Raw genomic sequence first — 22,697 nt, forward strand, 5'->3', positions numbered from 1 at the left:
TATGCTGACCCGCCAACCCGACCCGACCCGATTGCCACCCCTACCGAAAGTACCTTACTCTTCTTTTGCTGCGGCGTGGGCCCTGTTCCTGGTGAGCTTCTCTCTCTCTCTGAAATGCTCTGAAATGTGAAGATAGTGCTTACTTCCATCTTTGTGGGTATTCTGTCATTGATAAGTTCTGGGCCTTCCGTCTTGTGGGAGTTCGTTTTTCGAAGGGAACATTGCAGAAATAATGCCGCTCTATGATTGTATGCTTCTGCTGAAGCCCCACATAGAGAAGGCAGCCCTCATTGATTTGGTGGCAAGAGTGGGGAACCATGTCTGCAAAAGAAATGGGGTTGTCACGGATATGAAATCATTCGGAAAGATTCATTTGGGGTATGGGATCAAGAAATTAGACGACAGATACTACCAGGTGAGTGGTCTGCATTTCCCTACTTTGAAACTTTCGGAGAAGAATGTCTTTTTAGTGCATATTTTGATCTTTATTGGCGAGGTTTGTATAGATTTTATGCACCATGTTGAAAATTCTTTCTGTTCTTCATATTGGGTGTTTGGATTGTTTTTATTGCGCTTCCTTTGATCGTGGGTTATTCTTGTACTTGGCTTATTTATTATTTTCTTTTGATTGTTGGGTATTCTTATTCTTGGCTTCGTTTGATCGTGGAAAATACATTTATGTTCTTTTTTGGGAAAGGAACGGGACTCATTTCAACCTTAAAACTTCAGTTGTGCACTAATAATGCTTTTGAATTGCTTGTATAAGTGCAATAGAATGATTCCATAGTTCTAGTGAGAGTATCATCGAATGATCAGGTTGTGGAAAGTGCATTTTGGAGGAACAGCTTGGACAAGATTCTTATATATGGAAATGCCTGGGAATATCATTTCTACTTGTGAAGCTTGGGGCGCACTTCTTATGATGGAAACGATTTGGTCTCAAAGCAATTGTGGCAATGATTTTGAAGAATTGTTGGATCTATTGGGCTAAACAAAACATTAAGTATAAGAAATTATTGGCTTGAAAGCACGTCTGATGATTGCTCGCTTCGTGGTTGTGTGGATGCACGCTCTTATACCAGTGTTCTTGATAAGTGGGTGCATGCAAACACCTACTTGAATAGAATAGTCTTATGACTTCTGTAGACTTTTCTACAGTGTAAAAGGATTCCAAGAAGCCCCAACTCCAAGATGGAAACAATTTCAGTCTTCCCACTATTTTGATGTATCAGATGGCACTTTTGGAGATGCAAAAGGATAGCAAGGAGCCAACAGAACCTGTTGAAGACAATGGTAGAACTTAAAAAGAACTCAAAGGAATTTGGCACAAGAATTTATAGCAAGAAGTATTCTAGTTTCTTGGGCACGAGGCTATCACTCTCCACTCAAAAGCACATTGAGCATGTTATGATTTTTTTTCTATTTAAGTTATTTAATAGGAAAAAGTAGTAGAGTGGTCAAGGTGCACCCCTTTCTAATATAATCCCATCATCCATAATTGTGGATAGTTTTTATAATATGAGATCGTCTACATGTATGAAACACAAAGCACTTATTGGAACATTTTTGTCTTTTATCAACATCCATATGCACATTAGCTCTTTACAATTGATCCAACTTGGGCCCAAACTTGTATAATTTTTGGCAACTCAATCAACATAAGGTATTGTATTTGAATCCAAAGCAAAGTCTAAATCTAAAATTGGACGTAGAAATGAACCTAGACTCAATAGAGTCATTTAAAGCCAAAGCCAAGGTTGAAGCCAACTTGAATTGGGTGAAACATAGATGTTACTGGCTCTTATAAAAGGCATACAACCACTAGGGATAACAGAGTTTCCAGTCAGGGAAGTAGGGGTGGGAAGCAAGGTTTTAAAACCCGTGACTCGGAACTCGACTCGTTCTTTATTGACTCGTGACTCGGCGGGTCAACTCGGTGACTCGGACCGGGTTTTGTTAACTTTTGATTTTAAAAGAAAAACAATATATAATTTGTCTGAAACCATGTTTTTGAGTAAACATAGTCTCCAAACGTCTGTAAGAATATAAAAACAACTGCAAAGAGCTATAGAGGTTTGCTTGAATAATTGAATTTGATATCTATACAAGCACTTTGACTAATTCATGACTTGAATTAGAGGATTTGGTCACCATGAGTTCAGTCTGCTACTACCTAAGGTTCCTAAAATGGCCAATCATATATGCTAGCTTGTTTTAAAAGTTTTAATTCCCTCTCTAACAAATCCATAAATGTAAAACAGGGATATATGTGCATATTGAAAGTTTACAGAATGCCCAATATCAACATAAATAAGCAATTTTCTCATGTATAAAACTATGCAGGAAACATATTAATGGCACAACTATAAAAAGACTACTAATATTTGAATATGTACAATGCTTGTTCACATAACAAATGGATGATGAAACCTAAATGTGACTTCCCATAGGCACAATTGACCCGCCATATATAGTGAGAATCATTTCTTTAAAATATTTTGCTAGAATAAGTTGATAACACAGGGTGAACAGTAGTTCGAACAACATGGCGATTTTATTCTATGGATTTAAATGCTTTTTTATCTTTAAATGATTTTTATTTTCTTTTTTATACAAAATCTGGGGGTAACCCTTGTTAAAATATATGTACTTATATATTTCGAAACTGTAATTTGAAACTCAAAAAACAAATTTCAAACATCCCAAAACTCGCCCGAGTCAGGCCGAGTCAAGCCGAGTCAAGCCCGAGTCAAGCCCGAGTTTTGGCAAACCAAGTTTGCCTTGCCGGGTTGACTCGCTGGAGGGGCGAGCCGAGCCGAGTCAACGAGTTTTAAAACACTGGCGGGAAATGATTCGAGAAGCGAGGCACTTCCAAAATTTTAAGAAGCGGGAAGCGCAAGACGATTTAGAAGTGAACTAGGAATTGTGTTGGAAGCGAAAAGAGATGCAAACCGGAAGCGAGGGGGAAGTGAAAAAGGGGGAAAAAAAGAAAAAAAAGGAAAAAACAAAAAAAAAAGGAAAAAGAAGGGGAAGCGAGCTTCCCATTAACGGGGAAGTGTGCTTACCCTAAATGGGAAGCATGCTTTTCAATTTTTTTAGTGCTTCCCAACACATTTCGGAAGCGCCAGGTTTCACTCTTTCGAAACGTGCTTCGGGGAAGCGCGCTTCTCCAGCCCTAGGATAAATCCACACTGACAATGAAGGTTATTCTCTTTTTGTTCATTGTGATTAGTTTGAAAAGTATTTTTTGAACATTATTAAGGACTTAGTCAGACCTCTGTAATATATATTGAGTACGAATAATGTATAAATCAATTTTTATGTTTAAAATTATAATTTGGTGAAAGACAAATTAATGAAATTTGCTTATGTGAATCATAAAAAAATCACCAAAGTGCCACTAAAGACACGCATGCGTAGATGTATAGACCAAGGTTGCCAGACTAGGAAGCGAAAGCGGAAAACGATACGGGAAGCTAAAGCGAGAAGTGATGCATTTTAAAATGTATATGAAGCGGGAAATGATGGATAAAAAACAATATAAGAATTGAATGGGAATCGAAATGTAACACAAATAAAAAGTAAAATAAAAGTAACTTTTCTTAAATTTCATGATTTTTTAGTGTAAGAATTAAATTTTTAACAAAATCTAAAAATGATGACGGCCAATTTAGAGAAAACACATGGAAGTGAGTGAGAAGCGTGAGAGGAAACACTTAAAAACCATGAAAAGTAGAGTGAGAGAATATATAAGAAGAATAGATGAAGCATGTGGGAAGCATGGGAGAATCGAGATGTCATGAAATGGCATGGATCCCAATGCACTCCATATTGGCCTCCAAGAACATGAAAACATTTGGATAAAAACATGAGAGCTAAAAGGTTACATGAAAAATAGTGAATGAACAATTCCATTCATAATGGACATTTGAGAAACAAAAGAAAAAATTACATACGTTCCTCACTACATAACTCTCAAAGCACACATATAATATCTAATACTACCCATCACTTTCTCTGCCTTACATATACACACACCCTTTATTTATAGAGGAAAAAGGGAGGAAGTCCTCAATAGCCAAAAAGGAGAAGCCTCCCAATAGCTAGAATTCTGACCATTGACTTAGTCCCAATATATATATATATATTGTATATATATATATTATAATAAATATATTATATATATATATTATATGTATATAAAAATATATACGTATACATGTGAACATATACATATATACTATACTATATACATAAGTATGTATATATACAAATAACAATATATATATATATATATATATATATATATATATATATATATATATATGTGTGTGTGTGTGTGTGTGTGTGTGTGTGTACAAAAAGATACATTTAATCTTAACACCCCCCCTCAAACTTACAGTGACTCACTGTAAATTTGCAAATACAAATAAGCAACCCATTACTTGTCTTCATCAGTTTCTTTCATTCATTGCTTCCTTCAGGAGGTGCTATATTATATGCTCCATTACAGAGGGGATCTTTAATTATCATCAATCCTTGAAAACCTGTAAATAGAGCTAACAAAACAACCAACTATACAAAAATATATCTTAAGAATATTTCAAAGGATAATTATATTAGCTATATATTATGGAGAGATGATGGCCAAGCACACAATATATAAAAACTATTTAATTTAACATCATTTAAAGTGAGCAAAACATTAATTTCAAATATGATAAACTTTTATCATTTTAATCATACATGAAAATATGCATTATTTAAAGTGAATACACATATATTTATCACATAAAACATATGATTATTAAAGAAATGACTCACAAAAGAGTTAAAATTACAAAATTTTACATAGCGGAAGACATAAAAGACAAGTGTTAAAAAATATATATTTTTTTAAAAGATAATACCAAGTGTCAAATACACACAATAACCACTATGGGCAAACACATAAGAGATTTCACTAATGAAATGTTTAGAAAAGCATGTAATGAAATACACGAAATTACAAAAAATAAACTGCAAAATCACAAACAAGTCCAAGCATGAACACCACAAAGATACGAAGACACAATACAAAGCATAAGTCCACTATGAGACAATACAAAGAGCCAACCAAGGGCAACCCAAGCAAATATATATATATATATATATATATATATATATATATTTGTCTATTGAATATACAACAACAACAACTACGCCTTCATCCCAAAATTGTCTATTGAATATATGCTTGAAAAAACATAACCTTATGTAAATTAGGCAAGACAATTAATCATGGAATAACTCATGCAACTAAAGCATATACAATGCAAAATGCATGAAAATATTTGAACAATCATTTATCATAAAAGAGTAAATGAGTTTAGAAAAATTACGAAGAGATTTTAAAAATCTCATACATCATAATAAATGAACTTTGCAAATTAAAATACTAGTTTAACCATCACAAGCAATCACCTCACTTGATTTTCAATCCTCAAAAATCAAGTGTATCAACGACTAGACCATGAGCACAAATATAATGTCACTAAAGGGACGAAGACACACACGAAAGTGTGTATAAACATCCCATCTACATATAATGATACTCGAAACAAGTGTATCAACGACTAGAACAAGAGCATAATCACAAAGCCAACGATGGGCTAAACTCACACACGAATGTATGAATAAACATCTCTTGTCTACATATAATGACACTAAAAAAAAGTGTATCAATAACTAAATCAAGAGTATAATTTCAATGCCAACAATGGGCTAAAAACACACACGAATGTATGCACAATCATTTCTTGTCTACATATAATGACACTTAAATAAGAGGCATAAAAAGGAGAAAACTCTCGAGGTAAGAAAACTTGTAATAAAAACACACTAATGTTATCAATAAAAATATCAATTTTAACCATCTTTCGAAACACCATGGTTTAAAAAATAGATAGTTATCACAATTAAACAGAGTTACAAGCATCTATAATAACAATGACCATACAACAAATGAGTGATACAACACACTCAAATCCACAGATCAAACAACTGTCAATTAGAGTCAAACTATAAGTTGACAATCTAAACTGACATAAAACGAGGCACACAATTCACCCCAACAAACATCTCTGAATCAACAAAAGCATATATAGATCCAGAGGCCAATCAAACTATCAATCAGATCCAAGATTGGTGTCAACACGCCACTCATAAACTTTGATAATTGCATATTGATTAGATGATTTGAAGTGCACACATAACTCACCTCAACGGCTAACTCAGAATACCAACAATAATGGGTTCAGAGGCCAATCAACCATCAATCAAACTCAAGACAAGTGACAACACATCACTTATAACCCTTGAGAATCTAGATTGATAATATGGCATGAGGTGCATACATAACTCACCTCAATGACTAACCCTAACACAACAATAAGGCCAAGAGAGATGATGCATCATATATAAAATTTTGTGATGGACAAAATCATGAGAAGACAATAAATATTCACATAATTCATTTTTCAAATAGGTGAGTTTATATCAAACATTCAATTTGAAAAAATAAGTTTCAAATCAAATTCAATAAAGTTAGGTAAAAAATCTTTGCATAAGAATTTATGCAATCATATGCACAATAATATTTCAATTCTATACAATACATGATATCTTATGACAATTTTCACAAATTTTAACGAGTCGTGCTCAATATGAGCACTCTACATAGAGAAGGGATCATAAATCTACCAAAAACAAACAAGTGCACTAAGCACATCACATAAAAAAGGTTAATAAGTATCATCAAAGAGACAAGGGCACATATGATCTCTAATCATGAACCCATATATGTCATATAACAAATATGAAATTTCTAAGAAAAATATCAAAGCATAAGAGAGAAACCATTAGGAGTTGCAAGAGTGCACAAGTTTCCGAATCAATAAATTACCAATGGACAAAAAACACATAAATCCACCAAGGACTAAATGATAAGTATAAAAAAAAAGTTTTAACAATGCTCAAGAGGAAGTAGTATGTATCATTGTCTTTCTAACTTTATATGTATGGTAGGCGGTTTTTCTAAATGGGTTATGTTAATATTACATGTTTTTCTTTTGAAATTAGAATACATAAAGATTATTATCTTTTGATATATTAAATATATGTTTTTGAATTATGAATATATAGTGAAAAACTATATTTTTGCCAAGATATGTGATTTCTTAAAATCCTATTTTGCAAAATATTAAATTTCATGTTTGAATGTTTCTTAATGTATGTGTATGCATAAACTACCTTGGGATTGTTAATATATTGTGATATTTCTTTAGATTATTTTTAATTATGAGACCAAGATATTATGCTATCATAGAGGCCCTTTTTATCATCATATAAATGTGTTATTTCATGTACATCTGAGTGACATGGCTCTATCATTATACCACTTATTAAGTAAGATTATTTCAAAATTAATGTGACATCTCTTGGTATATGCCTCGAGTAATTTTTATGAGTATTAAGCATGGCTTGTTATCATATACTCGAAGGCATATTTTAAAATATTAAATGTGTTTCTCTATTGTGGTTATGTAATATTAACATAACCCATTTAGAAAAACCACCTACCATATATATAAAGTTAGAATGACAATGATACATACTAGAATACGAAATCCTTGAGTCCATACCATTCATAAATACAAATCCTTTATAAGACCATGATGTCAAGACTCTGATACCATGTCATGAAATGACACGGATCCCAACACACTTCATAATGGTCTCTAAGAACATAAAAACATTTGGATAAAAACATAAGAGCTAAAAGGTTACATGAAAAATAGTGAATGGACAATTCCATTAATAATGGATATTAAGAATATTAAAGGAAAATTACATTTAATAACTCTAGTCATAATGGACACTAGAGAAACAAAAGAAAAAATTACAAGTTCCTTGCTACATAACTCTCAAAGCACACATAAAATACCTAATACTACCCATCACTCTGCCAACCTTACACATAACATACACCCTTTTTTATAGAGAAAGGGAGGAAGAGAGAAAGTCCTCTCAATAGCCAAAAGGGAGAAGCCTCCCAACGGCTAGAATTTCTAGCCGTTGAGACTAAGTCAACTTGTTTGACTTAGTCCCAATATATATATATTGTAAATATATATATTTATATATATTATAATAAATATATATAATATATACATATTGTATGTATATAAAAATATATATATGTATACATGTGAACATATACATATATACTATATACATACATATACATATATACTATACTATGTATATATACATTTAATCTTAACACGAGATTCTCATCAAGTTTCGGAAGTGAAGAGTATCGCACTTCCGAAGCGAGTTTCTGGGAAGCGGGCTTCCCACCTATTTAAGAAGCTTCTGGTAACTCTGGTATAGACACTAAAGCACACATGCAAAACGGGCAACATAGGCCTTTTCTGTAAGATGATGGCTATCTTTACGCCATAATGGATGTTTTGGAAAAGGAATCACCGGGTCTCAAACTGTGTTGACTTTAGTTTCAAACAGCAACTATACTCATTTGTTGACAAGAACTTATTTCAATTTTTGCCTGGAAGTAAATTCTATGGATACTAAATGCTACCTCTTAAGTTATTTCTAAATGAAGGTTCAGGTATAACAGATATGTGCACCTATAGATAGAATTTCCCAAAACGTATAGGAAACTGCAGAATTTACCTTAATAGAAACTGCACATTAAGACCTATCCAATGGGGGATTATTTGGCTTTGTTTCTAAGTTGTAGTGCAGGCACAGGGATTTCAGATCTAGTTAGTGTTCAAGAATATGATGTAATTAGTCTCCGGTGGTTCTAGATATATGGAGCAGATATTGATTGATAAGGATCCATGTGGTAAATTTGTGAGAATTGGGTTTCTTGTTGATAGGAAATAAAGGGCATCAATAAGTGATGAGTTGAGAGACTGATAAATTAAATCTTAGTTTTTTCTAATGTTTTATGTTTTATAGTTCAATTTTAGATTATTATTATTTTTCATTTTCATAGTAAATCACATTATATACACTCCACCTGTGTATAACTGTTTATACACTGCCGGTCCCAAGCCCGGATAAAGGAGGAGGGTTGCGGTAGGCCTGTGACAGCCAACATAAAAACTTAGTCATACCCTATGAATATGAACCAATATGAGAATTTCGTTGGGGCGTTCCCTACTGAGCGACGCGTTGTACTCTATAGGCCCGGAGGCAGTGATAAATGGGCAAGGGTTGCTAGGTCATCGCCCGGAAGCGACGCGTCACACCGGCGCCCGGGTGTGGTGTCAAATAGGCAAGGGTTCCCTCACTTTGTTGGACGGGTGGGGGTAAAGAAGTTAGTCCAAGAACATAAAATTAGGTTAGCCACCTGGAACATAGGATCTTTAACTGGTAAGTTGGTAGAGTTAGTAGATGTTATGTGTAGGAGAAAGATTGATATTTTATGTCTACAAGAGACCAAATGGGTAGGTGAGAAAACAAAAGTGATAGAACCTTGGGGATATAAGATTTGGCATACAGGAATAAATAAGAATAGAAATAGGAATGAAGTAGGGATTGTTATGAGTCGTGAGTTTATAAATTATGTAGTTGAGGTCCGTAGGAAGGGTGATAGGATTTTACTTATTAAATTAGTATTAGGTTCAAATATTATTAATATTATTAGTGTTTATGCACCTCAAGTAGGTTTAGATGATTCCATTAAGTGTCAATTTTGGGAAGATTTAGATGGAGTAGTACAAGGGATATCTTATAGAGAAAGGCTTTTCATCGGCGGTGACCTTAATGGGCATGTAGGCATTAGTAGGGATGGATTTGAGAGTATCCATGGAGGCTATGGTATAGGAAAAAGAAACGAAAGTGGAGAAAGGATTTTAGATTTTGGTTTGTCCTATGATATGATCTTAGCAAACACTTGGTTTAGGAAGAGGGAGTCTCACCTAGTAACATTTAAAAGTGGGGTTAATATGAGTCAGATAGATTTTTTCCTACTTAGAAAGAGAGATAGGGGTTGTTGCATCGATTGTAAGGTTATACCTGGAGAAAGTGTAGCTACACAACATAGAGTCTTAATTTTAGATCTTAGAATTAGACAATGCCGCAAAAGGGATAGACATAGGATAGATCCTAGAATTAAGTGGTGGGCACTGAAAGGAGCTAAACAAGGAATGTTTGTAGAGCAGATAGTTAAGGAAGCTGATTGGTGTCTCAAGGAGGATTCAAAATCAATGTGGAATAAGATAGCGGGTGGCATGAGTAAGGTGGCTAAGGAGGTATTGGGTGAGTCTAAAGGCGGTGCACCGCTAGGTAAGGATACATCGTGGTGGAACGAGGATGTCAAATTAGCTATTAAGGTTAAAAGAGAGTGTTATAGAAATCTAACTAAGAGTCGTGATAATGAGAATTTGAAGAAGTATATGATAGCAAAGAAGGAAGCTAAAAAAGTAGTTCGGAACGCGAGAGATAAGATATATAAGGAGGTTTATGACAAGTTGAATACCAAAGAGGGCGAGAAGGATATTTATAGGCTTGCAATGATGAGAGATAGGAAATCGAGGGATCTGGGTATGGTTAGATGTATCAAAGATGAAACACAAAGGGTTTTAGTCAAAGATGAGGAGATTAAGGAGAGATGAAAAGATTATTTTGATAAACTATTTAATGAAAGTCATGCTCAAGATCTTGGAGACTTCTCCATTCCTTTTCATGAGATGAATCGTGACTTCATGCGCAAGATTCAAAAGAAAGAAATTGCAGAGGCTTTGAAGAAAATGAAATCAAGAAGGGCAGTTAGCCCAGATGGTATACCTATCGAGGCTTGAAAATGCTTGGGAGATAAAGTTTTAGAATGGTTGACAAATCTTTTAACAAGATTTGGCGGACAAATAAGATGCCTAATGAGTGGAGGAAGAGTACTTTGGTGCCTCTATATAAGAATAAGGGTGATATACAAGATTGCACAAACTATCGTGGTATAAAACTCATGAGTCATACTATGAAACTTTGGGAGAGGGTGATTGAGTCTAGGTTGAGGAAGGTTGTCATGATATCGAAGAATCAATTTGGTTTTATGCCTAGAAGATCAACTATGGAAGCTATACATTTTCTTAGACAACTTATTGAGAGAAATAGATAGAGGAACAAAGATTTGCATATGGTTTTTATTGATTTGGAGAAGGCATACGATAGAGTACCTAGGGACGTTCTCTGGTGGACAATGATGAAGAAAGGTGTTTCTCTCAAGTACATTAGTATAATTAAGGATATGTATGAAGGAGTAATAACCAATGTTCGCACTTGTGGAGGGGTGACAACCAATTTTCCTATAATGGTTGGGTTACATCAAGGATCTGCTTTAAGCCCTTTCCTATTTGCTATAGTGATGGATGAGCTTACGAGATCAATTCAAGAAAATGTGCCCTGGTGTATGTTGTTTGCTGATGATATTGTTTTGATTGATGAGTCTAGAACTGGGGTTAATGCTAAGTTAGAATTATGGAGACAGACATTGGAAGCAAGAGGTTTTAAGTTGAGTAAGAGTAAGACAGAATACATGTAATGTCGGTTTAGTAAGCAACGAAGGAGTGATGGGAGTGTAGTGAAACTTGGTGAGCAAGAAATACCGGTGGATGATTGTTTCAAATATTTGGGATCTATCATTCAAAAGTATGGAGAAATTGATGGAGATGTAAATCATAGGATAAAGGTTGGGTGGATGAAATGGAAAAGTGCAACTGGAGTGTTGTGCGTGTTAAAATATGTGTACTCGTACACATATATGTATATTGAAATATAATCCTTATATATATATATATATATATATATATATATATATATATATATATATAAAGATACGTATACATATATATGTATACGTATCTCTATTTATATATATATATTTTCTCTTCCTAAAATACCCTCAAGGGTATTCTTGTAATTTGTCATTTTACGCATATTCCAATTGGAATATGCATGTAATTTTTCTTTTATTTTTTAGTTTCTTTTTTTTTTGTGGTTTGCGCCACCTAGGGAGGCTCCCCAAAGAGTCGTTGGGGAGCCCCCAACGGTCACAAATGTGACCGTTGGGGGCTCCCAACGACTCCTTTGGGAGCCCCCTATGTGGCTCCTCTCTTGTGTTATAAATAGGGGTCTCCCCCTTTGTATTCTTCACTCCTTGGAGGAGCATTTGCTCCATTGTATTGGGTTTTTACCCTCTTCTTCCTTTTTTTTCTTCAATGATATTCAACTTATGACTTTAAGTCATATTTTGCCCCTTTTGTGGGTTTATGTGTTAGCACATTATGTGCTTGTGTTGTTCCCTTTAGTGGGTATATTCGCACTTTATGTGCATGTGTATGGGTTCATTATTGAACCTAATGTATTCAAAGCCACTTTCTAACATGGTATCAGAGCAAGGTCACGATGGGGTTGTCCTTTGGTGCAACAGAAAGCGTGTTGCTCAAGAAATGGTGAAGTATTCATTGTTCCTCTTTTTTTTTCTTAAGTTTCCGGTATGTATCTCTTTTCCTAACACATTATGCATTATGAAACTATTTTTCTTGCATATATTTTGTACATTTAGTGATTATGATAGTTGAATCATTTCTTTTCACATTTCATGTGTTCGTATATTTTAAAATATCTCTTTTTTTGGTAAACTTGTTTGTTGTCCAAATATATAATTCTTGTTTATATATTTATCGATTACTCATCACATATAATAGTAATTTATGTTTTTCAAAATTGTCTTCAATTATGAGAGATTTATGATTTTTACATAAGTATTTCATGATTGACCTATAAGTTAACTTTTAAAAATTATATATGATTTCTTGCTAAATTAATGATCTTTGCTTAAAAACTCTTGACTCTCGTATAAAGCCTAATTTGTTTTGAGTTCCTCTTTTGTTTATGGATTTTAGTGCATCTTTTGTGAAAAATTTGATAGAATTCTTGTATGAGATTCTCTCACATCTAAATCTTTGTTGTTTACCTTTTTATGAATCCTAAGTAGTTCTTGTTAATGATAACTATTTATGAGAAAGGCCTTTCAATGTTTGTTGATTATTTAAAATAATTTTGAAAAATTGTTTGTGATAAATATGTTGTATGAACCATTGTGTTCATTAGGAAAGATCTTTTAAAAGAACTTCTCACACTATATCGAATGCATAGTGTATCTATTGCATCTTTTGGTATAAAAGATTTCATTAATTTTGACTTTTCTTTTAAGGATGCAACTTTATAAACTTGTTGGTTTGTATTTTTCACATAAGGTTTCAAAACCTCTTGAGATGCCTACGTTGGCCGTAATATGGTCTTCTTTGTCTTAAATTGCATGTGTCAAGCATATAATTGCATAATTAAAGCTTGAGAGTCTCAAGCATTTTGTTCTTTCTATAAAATACATGCAATAGTGCATGTTTATTATTTTTACGCTTTTGCGTACTTTGTTCAAGTGTTGTGAGAGTGCCTTCGTGCACATCTTTTCTAAAGTATTTGTGCTCGTATGCGTATTGTCTTGTCATAGACAATTTTTACATGTGAAGCTTTTGTGCACATTTCTATTTGGGAAAATATAATGAATTTAGATATTGACTCTTTTGTTTAGTCATTATAAAACATTGTAAGTACTTATAGCACTTTATACGTTTCCGCATATCTCATCTCAATCAAAGAATATTAAAGCTTGTTGTATGGGATTTAATCCCAATTCTATAAATTTTCAAGTACTTTTGAATATTCTTTCTTTAAGTATTGTGTTAAAGCTCTCTTTGAAAACCGTTACGGTTCTTGTAATTCCTTTGTTATAAGCTTGAGTGTCTTGATTATCCCAAGATGATTTCTTTATATCATTATGTTTGTTGAAAAAGTATTTTTGCCTTTTATGACACTTATTTTATCCATCATAAGTTATCTATGTCACACGGACTCGGCTAAGGAGGTGCCGCACCCGAGTCGACACGCCCCGACACGGGTGCGGCTTCGGACTCGGCCCGGACTCGGTCAACGAGTCCAGGCCGAGTCCGTCTACATTTTGGACTCGGTCAACTTTGACCGAGTCCAAAAATGTCCCTAAAAAATCAAATTTTTATATTTTTTATTTAAAAAAATATATATAAAAAGAGTCACAGACTGTGACTGTGCTGCAGTCATAGACTGTGACTGTGCACAGTCACAGGCTGTGCAGTGTGCACAGTCACAAACTGTGCACAGTGCACAGTCGCACAGTCTGTGACTGTGACTATGACTGTGACTGTGCACAGTCACAGTGCTGTGGACTGTGCCTGTGCACAATCACACTGTGGCATTTTAAAAATAAAATAAAATAAATACATTTTGTGCATCCATGCGACTATTGAAGAAATCCAATACCTAAAGAAAAGAATGTTTCAGTTAATAAAAAGGCTTCCATCTCCATGATATTTTAAACTAGAAATTATTTAACACACTTAGTAAATTTTGAGAAGATGAATCACAAAAATCTCACATAACAGGAAAAGTCAATACCGTATAAATGTTTTCAACAAGCTCAATAAAATTATATATATATATATATATATATATATATATATATATATATATATATATATATATATATATATATATTTTGCCGAGTCCCCGTGTCCAAAAATTTTAAAATTGTGCCGCACCCGTGTCGCACCCGCACCCGCACCCGCACCCGCACCCATGTGACATAGGTTATATGATGCATCAATCCTTTTATGGCCTTATTGTTATATTAGAGATGTTTGTTGAGGTGAGTTATGGGCACCTTGTGTTATGTCATTTTAGATTGTCCACTTGCCATATTAAAGATGGTTGTTGAGGTGAGTTATGGGCACCTTGGGACTCTAAAATGATTTGTTATATGATCTCTAATTATGAGTGTGACACTCGTTTTCTCTTTCTTTTGGCCATTGATCTTATGGATGCTCTTATTTATATATAAATGTGATGGATATATGATTTTTAAAACCTTAAATGTTTTAAGGTATATTAAAATCAAGGTTTTTGGGATTATTGCCCAACCTTTTATTGTTTATAAATCTTATGAGTGTGTTTGCACATTTGTGTTTTGTGCTTCTGTGCACAAGTGTTCTTGGTGTGTGTATATTCACACATTTATTTCAAAATATTATTGTTATGGGTATTCTTTTTGAAGAATAGTGTTCTATTGATTCAAGGTTTTATTTATATGTTTGTCATTACAAGTTTTATTACCTCAAAAGTCTTCTCCTTTTATGCCCCTTATCTAAGTGTCATCATATGTAGACAAGACATATTATTACACCTTTGTGTGTTGGTAGCCCTTTGTTGGCTTTTGTTCTCTTGGTCTAGTAGCTGAACACACTTGTCTTAAGTATTATTATATGTAGACAAGACACGTTGATTCACACCATGGTGTGTGATTTTTTCCTATGTTGGCATTTGTGTCCTTGTTCTAGTCGCTGAGATGTGTGCCCATGGTTGGCTTCTTTCACTCATTTCAAGTGTCATCTTATGTAGACAAGAGACGTATTGTGTTTTAGCCCATGGTTGGCTTGATACTCTTGTTCTAGTAGCTGAACATATTTGGTCTTGAGTGTATTTTTACGTAGACAAGAGATACTTTTGGTTCATGTTGGTGGGTATTCTCTTGTTCTTGTCGTTGATGCACTCATGTCAAGTATTATTACATGTAGACAAGAGGTTCTTTTGCACACCTTTGTGTGTGTCTTTGGCCTTTAATGGCATGTTATTTATTCTTGATCTTGTAGCTTATACACTTGATTTATGGGTTTTTGGAGGACTAATGAGGTAGTTGCTTGTAATGGATGAACTATTATTGAAACTTATGAAATTTCATTCATATGTTGCTTTCTTTTAGTGAATCATATCTTTGATATGCACACTTTAAAATCAAATTGATATTTTTTGCATTTAATCTATATATTAAGTGCTTATGGTCTTATGCAAAATGAGTTTTTTGTCATTTGAGTGAGATTTTTCTAAATATGTAAAGTTCTCTACTCATTATTTTGCCTCCTAAATGATTTTAAAACCTTTTGAACTCTTGTGTTCATTTTGACTAAAGTATGTTTGAAGCATGATCATTAATGATTTCTTTAAGTGTTAATTCATTTTATGATAGTATATGCATATGCTCATTATGGCCTTTTAGGCCCTCTTTCATTAAAGCATATGTAGCTTATGCCTCTTCGTAGGCTTATTGTGGTGTCCCTTAGTGGACCATTTTGTTATTCCCCATTATGGGGTTGTGTTTGTCCAATATTGGACCTTATGAATGCATTATGCATTATTGCAATCCATTTTCGTTCACTCGTTAACATGATATATGATTTTGAAACTTTGGTTTTCTAATTTTTCTTTTCATGTTAAAGTAATTATCCTATCATGTGCTTTAAATTTCTATGCATAAGTTATAATTTTGCACCATGGTTTTACGGATGAGTCATTCGATATGGTTTCAATTAACCTTGTTAGGAATGTTCCATTTGAGTAAAGTGCAAAGATATTTTTTACTTGTTCTTTGTTGTTATTCCACAGGATCTTGGAGATAGGATAAAAAGAAGTACCCTGAATGGATCGGGGAATGTGTTCACCATTAGAAGGCAATTGGAAGAAGGCATTTACAAGTTTCAATAGCATCCTTACGGAAGCCTCTTGGAGTCTTGCGCCTTTTTTCAATCTTTTCGTTTCCCTGCAAAGATTGAGGGGGGGTGTTAAAATATGTGTACTCGTACACATATATGTATATTGAAATATAATCCTTAAATGTACATGTATATATATATATATATAAAGATACATATACATATATATGCATACGTATCTCTATTTATATATATATATATATAAATATAAATATATATATATATATATATATGTATATATATATATATATATATATATATATATATTTTCTCTTCCTAAAATACCCTCAAGGGTATTCTTGTAATTTGTCAATTTACGCATATTTCAATTGGAATATACATGTAATTTTTCTTTTATTTTTTAGTTTCTTTTTATTTTTATTTTTGTGGTTTGCGCCACCTAGGGAGGCTCCCCAAAGAGTCGTTGGGGAGCCTCCAACGGTCACAAATGTGACCGTTGGGGGCTCCCAACGACTCCTTTGGGAGCCCCCTATGTGGCTCCTCTCTTGTGTTATAAATAGGGGTCTCTCCCTTTGTATTCTTCACTCCTTGGAGGAGCATTTGCTCCATTGTATTGGGTTTTTACCCTCTTCTTCCTTTTTTTCTTCAATGATATTCAACTTATGACTTTAAGTCATATTTTGCCTCTTTTGTGGGTTTATGTATTAGCACATTATGTGCTTGTGTTGTTCCCTTTAGTGGGTATATTCGCACTTTATGTGCATGTGTATGAGTTCATTATTGAACCTAATGTATTCAAAGTCACTTTCTAACAGTATGATCGTAGAATGCCATTGCGGTTGAAGGGAAAGTTTTATAGGACGACTATTAGGCCCGCTTTACTATATGGTCAGGAATGTTGGGCTGCCAAGAGACATCATATTCAAAAAATGAGTTTAGCTGAGATGCGTATGTTGAGATGGATGTGTGGAAATACAATAAAAGACAAGATTCAGAACGAGGTGATATGTAAGAAGGTAGGCGTTGCACCCATTGAAAATAAGATGAGAGAGAATCGTTTACGGTGGTTTGGACATATTCGGCGAAGGCCTAATGATGCTCCAATTAGAAGGATGGAGAAATGGGAAAATATATTAGTTAATAGAGGTCGGGGTAGGCCTGGAGGTGATAGGAAAGGATATGAATGCTTTGAACCTCACCGAGGACATGGCATTGGATAGAAATGATTGGAAGAGAAGGATTCATGTGGAAGACCCAGAATGATTTTCTTTTTTGGTTCATATCTCCGACCCCAATTGTTTTGGGATGAAGGCGTAATTGTTGTTGTTGTTGTATAGTAAATCACATTAGATATTTCTAGTCTTTTTTTTATAATTTGATTATCTTTACGTCATGGGTAAGGATCTACTGTCTCAAGGCTTTGAGAACATCTAAGGAAGGCTGTCCCTGTGATAGTTAAGTTGAGGGTCTTGGTAACAGGAAGGTGCTAATTGAGGTGGATATAGAGATGGGAATTCTATCTCTGGTTTATGATTTGGTGAGGTAGGGATGGTTACTCCACCAGAGTTGGCATGTGTGAAGCTGATCTAGGATGATGGGAATGAGAATGGTGAGGGATAGGTTGTGTTGTTTGCATAGGTAAAACCTACTTGAACTTACAATAAACAAGTTTCTAGCATTGGGAAGTTTGCTAGGTGCATGGTTGGAAACCAATCCAACAGTGATGACCTAGATGGATTGGGTCGGGAGGATACAATTTAAACCAAACTGACTTGGTGGTGATTCAGAACACAAGATTGGTTCTATCATTTTGATGAAATAAACAAATAAGGGCCTAAGCCTTATTAGCATCAGGTTAGCAGCACCGTTGCTTATATTAAATTTACTGAACTGCCCCTCTTGTATAATAACGTAAGGGTCAAATAATTTCTATAAGGATAACAGAGATATTTCATATGCATCTTAACCATGAAACTCCATCAAGTCTTTTTCTGATTATTTTCTAAAAGGATGGTCCTAAAACATCATTTTTAAAAGCATGGCTTTTGGAACATGGGGCAAGAGATGGGGTCTGCATTTGGAAACCCTTGGTTTTTTATATGGGGTGAATTTGTTGATGTAGTGATGTACTGAGTATTTGTAAGTGTATTTACTGCAACAAAATCAATTCTATTCCATCTGTTCCTTTTATTAGTTAAATAGTTCATATCTGAAATGATCGAGTATCAGGATTCCATCAAATGCTCTAGTATAATTAAGCAAAAGCATCTCAGCGGCATACATATGAGGTTCCACACATGAAAAGCTTTGCTGCTGTATGTGATTCTGATTGCAAAGTAGAATTTAGGAGCTAAATCTGAGCAACTACAAAAGCTGTGCTATATTCTGGATCTCACTGATGCACGACTAGCATCTTTTGAAAATTAATTGGACAAAATATAGAAGCTAAGGCTGGACATAAAAGAATGAGCATGGATTACCCATGTATAGGTATTTTGGAATTTGGACATGACCCATGGCTTGTTTGTACTCTCTGATGTCCACGGCATTTAGGACACTTGAACATGTTGCATCTTCAATGGCTATTGCTAGCTATTTCAAAATGTACTTTCTAATTTGTATACATATGAATTAGATGTAAACAACGATATATCCAACTCAAGGATAATCATAAATCAAGTCATGATACATAATATTACATGATGTACTAGGTGTTTAATATGAAAAGCAACATTTTCACGAGTATTTTTAAAGTTATCACTTGAAGCACCTGTTGGCAGTATTTTTGTGTCAAAAGATGCACTTATTATTAATTGTTTATTTTTTATCAATGATGAGCCGCTGCCCATCTATGAGAAAGGATAATTTGTGGTTGTTGGGCTGGGTCTCTCTCGTACACTGCATGAATTTGTGCGGGGTCTGGCAGATTGGCTTATTTGTATATCTGTCTACCAACTTAGCCTAAATATACCAATCTTACATAATCAATAAGATCCCCCTCAGAAGCATACCTTGGTGCTTGTACAGGGCCAGCTGATGCAGTTGACAGTGATGGTGACTCCCAACTTAAACAAGGAACTCCATTACCTGAACAAAGAAAGCCGCTTGCTGCGTTGGCTTCTAGTCAAGCATAGAGATACTAAATATGGTTTGGACTTTGTTAACGAGGAAGGCCTAAGGGGTGATTTCAGCAAGTATCAGCATAGCTTCTTATATGATGAAGAAGATGAAGTTGATGACAATGACGATGATGATGATGATGATTACGAGGTGGAAGAGACTACCTATCAGTAATCCTAGGCCTTTCATATCAGTTTCATGGAACTGGTATCCATGGCGTATAGCTTGCTCAAGCCTCATTTCATCGAAAAAGGATATTTTCGTATAACAGACATCGAGGATATTTTGGTATGACAGCGTTCTTTTTCTGGAGTTCCAATGCAAAATCTGTTTAGCTGAATAAGCTAGATATTTATTTGCATTACTTGCGTGGAATCTGTTTTGTTTTCCACTCTGGAAATCTTGGATGATTGATGTCTATACTTTTTCATTTTTTGTTGGTTCATCCTGTTTGGGAAGTTTAAAGATAATGGCTTGGATCCAAATGAAGTGGTTAACATATATACAAAAACTTCTTGGAATTTTGGCTGCTTCAGTTGAGTGAATATGTGACAATAACAAGAAATTCAATGGCATTTGGCTGCAGTTGGGTGTATGTGTGTGTTTTTTAGCTATGCTGGAGAAAAACCACTTCTCTCTACTATCATCGAGCTCACTGGGTAAAACCTAAGGTCCCCCTTATCCACTGGGGAGTACATCCAGCTTTGACCTTGCGGCAAGGACGTGCATCCCATGAGTTTTGAACCTGCGGTGTCTCTTCATCTTGGTGTTGTTCACTGGCCGCTCTTACCAGATGAGCAGAGCCCTGTGAAGTTAGTTGAGCGACTATGTTAGCATAACAAGAAACCAGGCCAGGTTCATGAGTTCATATGTTTTTCAGATGCGTTCATGAACTCGCCAGTACACTGCAGTTGTGTTTGGTATGTGGCTTGCTTTAGCCTCATTACGCAGACTGAAGAATGTTTAGTTCTTGTAGCTGCCATTTTCTTTTCTGAAGCTTTACTATAGCAACTAATTATTCCAATCCACTAGATATTGATCAAATCCTCATGTAAAGTTAAAAAGGTTACCAAGATTTTCTGTTGGCACTTCTAATGTTGTAGTGCACCTTTTGGACGAACATAGCTATAGATTTTGGTGTGATATGATAAGAAAATAATTTTTTATTGAAAATCATGATATTTTTATAATTCACCAATTGCGTAATTAAAAATAATTAAAGTGATTCCATTGGATTTTGTCCTATATAATTTATGTCTATAAGTTAATTATTTTTGTTATATTGATGAAATTTAATATTATATGTTTATTTATCTACAATGCATTCTTTATTGTATACAGTTATTAAAAGGTTAAAAAAAAAACACTTAGATTCATCAAGTTCATCTAGTTTATTGGTCCGATTAAAAAAGAAGAGCTTCCTTAACGAGTTCATGGAGCATTTGATTAAAGATGGTTGTTTTCTTTAGCAAAAAGCTTGAGATGGAAGGGGAGATGGCGATTTTCGGGAACCCCACTCCGCCGTTTGGTTGCCAAAGTTGGAAGGGGGTGAGGAGTTCGGAACGGAGTTGGGAGGCTCCGCTCGTTCCATTTGGCAGAGTTCAATATCCTACCCGAGCTTGAGATGAATCTCAGCCTGCTAGCATAGTGATAAATATAGGTAATATTTTGAAAATATTGTAAAGAGTTCAATACTTTGGTTATCAAAATATCATGATATTTTGCAGGAAATCAAATTTTAATGAAAATATTACAATTTCTCAAAATATCACCACAATAACGTTTAAAGGAAAAATATCATGATTTTATCATGTTATTTAATTTTGTAACGGCTATTTTGTGGGGACAAATGGGTTGTTTTATTTATTTTTGATAGGCAAGCTGGGTTAGGCAGACCCCTACCAGATATCTTAAGCCTCATGTGTCAGAGGAATTCAAATCTGGGCCTCAGGACCTCCTGCTTACCACATGGGATACCACCCTGGGTGGTGGGTTGCTTTATTTTTGTTAGATGAAAAAAACACCAAATTTTATTAAATAGTGCAGCCATTTTTTTTTGACAGAGAAAGCTGGGTTAGGCATACCCCTACCAGTTATACAACCATACCATTTGGTGTTGGAACTTGCAACGTTGCACCACAAGGTGACTTGCGCTAACTGCTTCTGCCAGGCAATTGGTAATAGCAGCCAGTATATATATCTTTTGACTAGGGTTAGGCAGACTCTTACCAGTTATACAATCATACCATTGGGTTTCGAACTTGCAACGTCCCAACATGAAGTGACGTGCACTAACTACTCCTGCCTACAAGTGGAGGCCCCCTGTTGGCAATAGGAGCCAATATTTGCACACACGCGCACACACTCACATACATACATAAGTCAGATCAAGGTCAAAACCTACTTACACACTCCTAACACAAGATCCAACACCATTTTTACTACGCAAACCATGTAGATTACAACCGTAGGATTTGATTAAAAAAATTTAAAAAGATGAAAAAACACCAAAATTTACTAAATGGTACAGTATGACCAATAGCAGCAAATATTTACACACATGCACGCACACATGCTCACACACACATAGGGATGTCAACAGGTAGGATGTAATCCGACATCCAACCCGAATTCGAATCTGATTAGTCAGGTTCGGTAGCCAAATGCGTATCAGATTGAAAATAGGAGGTCAGATTCATCAGTTTTGCATTGAAACCCAACCTGAATCCGATTAAAAACCGAATCAGAATAAAACCCAAACCCAATTTAACTGTAAATATTGGGTTTTAAGCTAGTCGGATCCGTACTCGGGTTTTAACTTTTTCTATCGGACTCCGAATATGATTAAGTAAGGTCCGATTAAGTCAGATTTGGTAATGCCTAGATCCAACCAATTGACATCCCTAC

At 34.7% G+C, this 22,697-nt stretch overlaps 1 protein-coding gene across 1 annotated transcript; it reads left to right on the forward strand.

Moving 5' to 3' along the window:
- Positions 1-232: 232 nt before the first annotated feature.
- Positions 233-20,022, forward strand: LOC149817020 (uncharacterized). The gene is made up of 2 exons (XM_089986858.1): positions 233-415; positions 19,698-20,022. Exons 1-2 carry the CDS (start codon positions 233-235, stop codon positions 19,962-19,964), a joined length of 450 nt encoding a protein of 149 aa, XP_089842984.1. The 3' UTR covers positions 19,965-20,022.
- Positions 20,023-22,697: the final 2,675 nt, after the last annotated feature.

This window comes from Nuphar pumila, chromosome 14 (assembly GCF_984573655.1).
Source record: "Nuphar pumila chromosome 14, dmNupPumi1.hap1.1, whole genome shotgun sequence".
Lineage (NCBI taxonomy): Eukaryota > Viridiplantae > Streptophyta > Magnoliopsida > Nymphaeales > Nymphaeaceae > Nuphar > Nuphar pumila.

Bases quoted from the DNA above. Each gene is read 5' to 3' on its own strand.
- LOC149817020 (XM_089986858.1), top strand. From the start codon at position 233: ATGCCGCTCTATGATTGTATGCTTCTGCTGAAGCCCCACATAGAGAAG. The intron at 416-19,697 runs GTGAGTGGTCTG...GTGCTTGTACAG, and splicing joins TAGACGACAGATACTACCAG to GGCCAGCTGATGCAGTTGAC.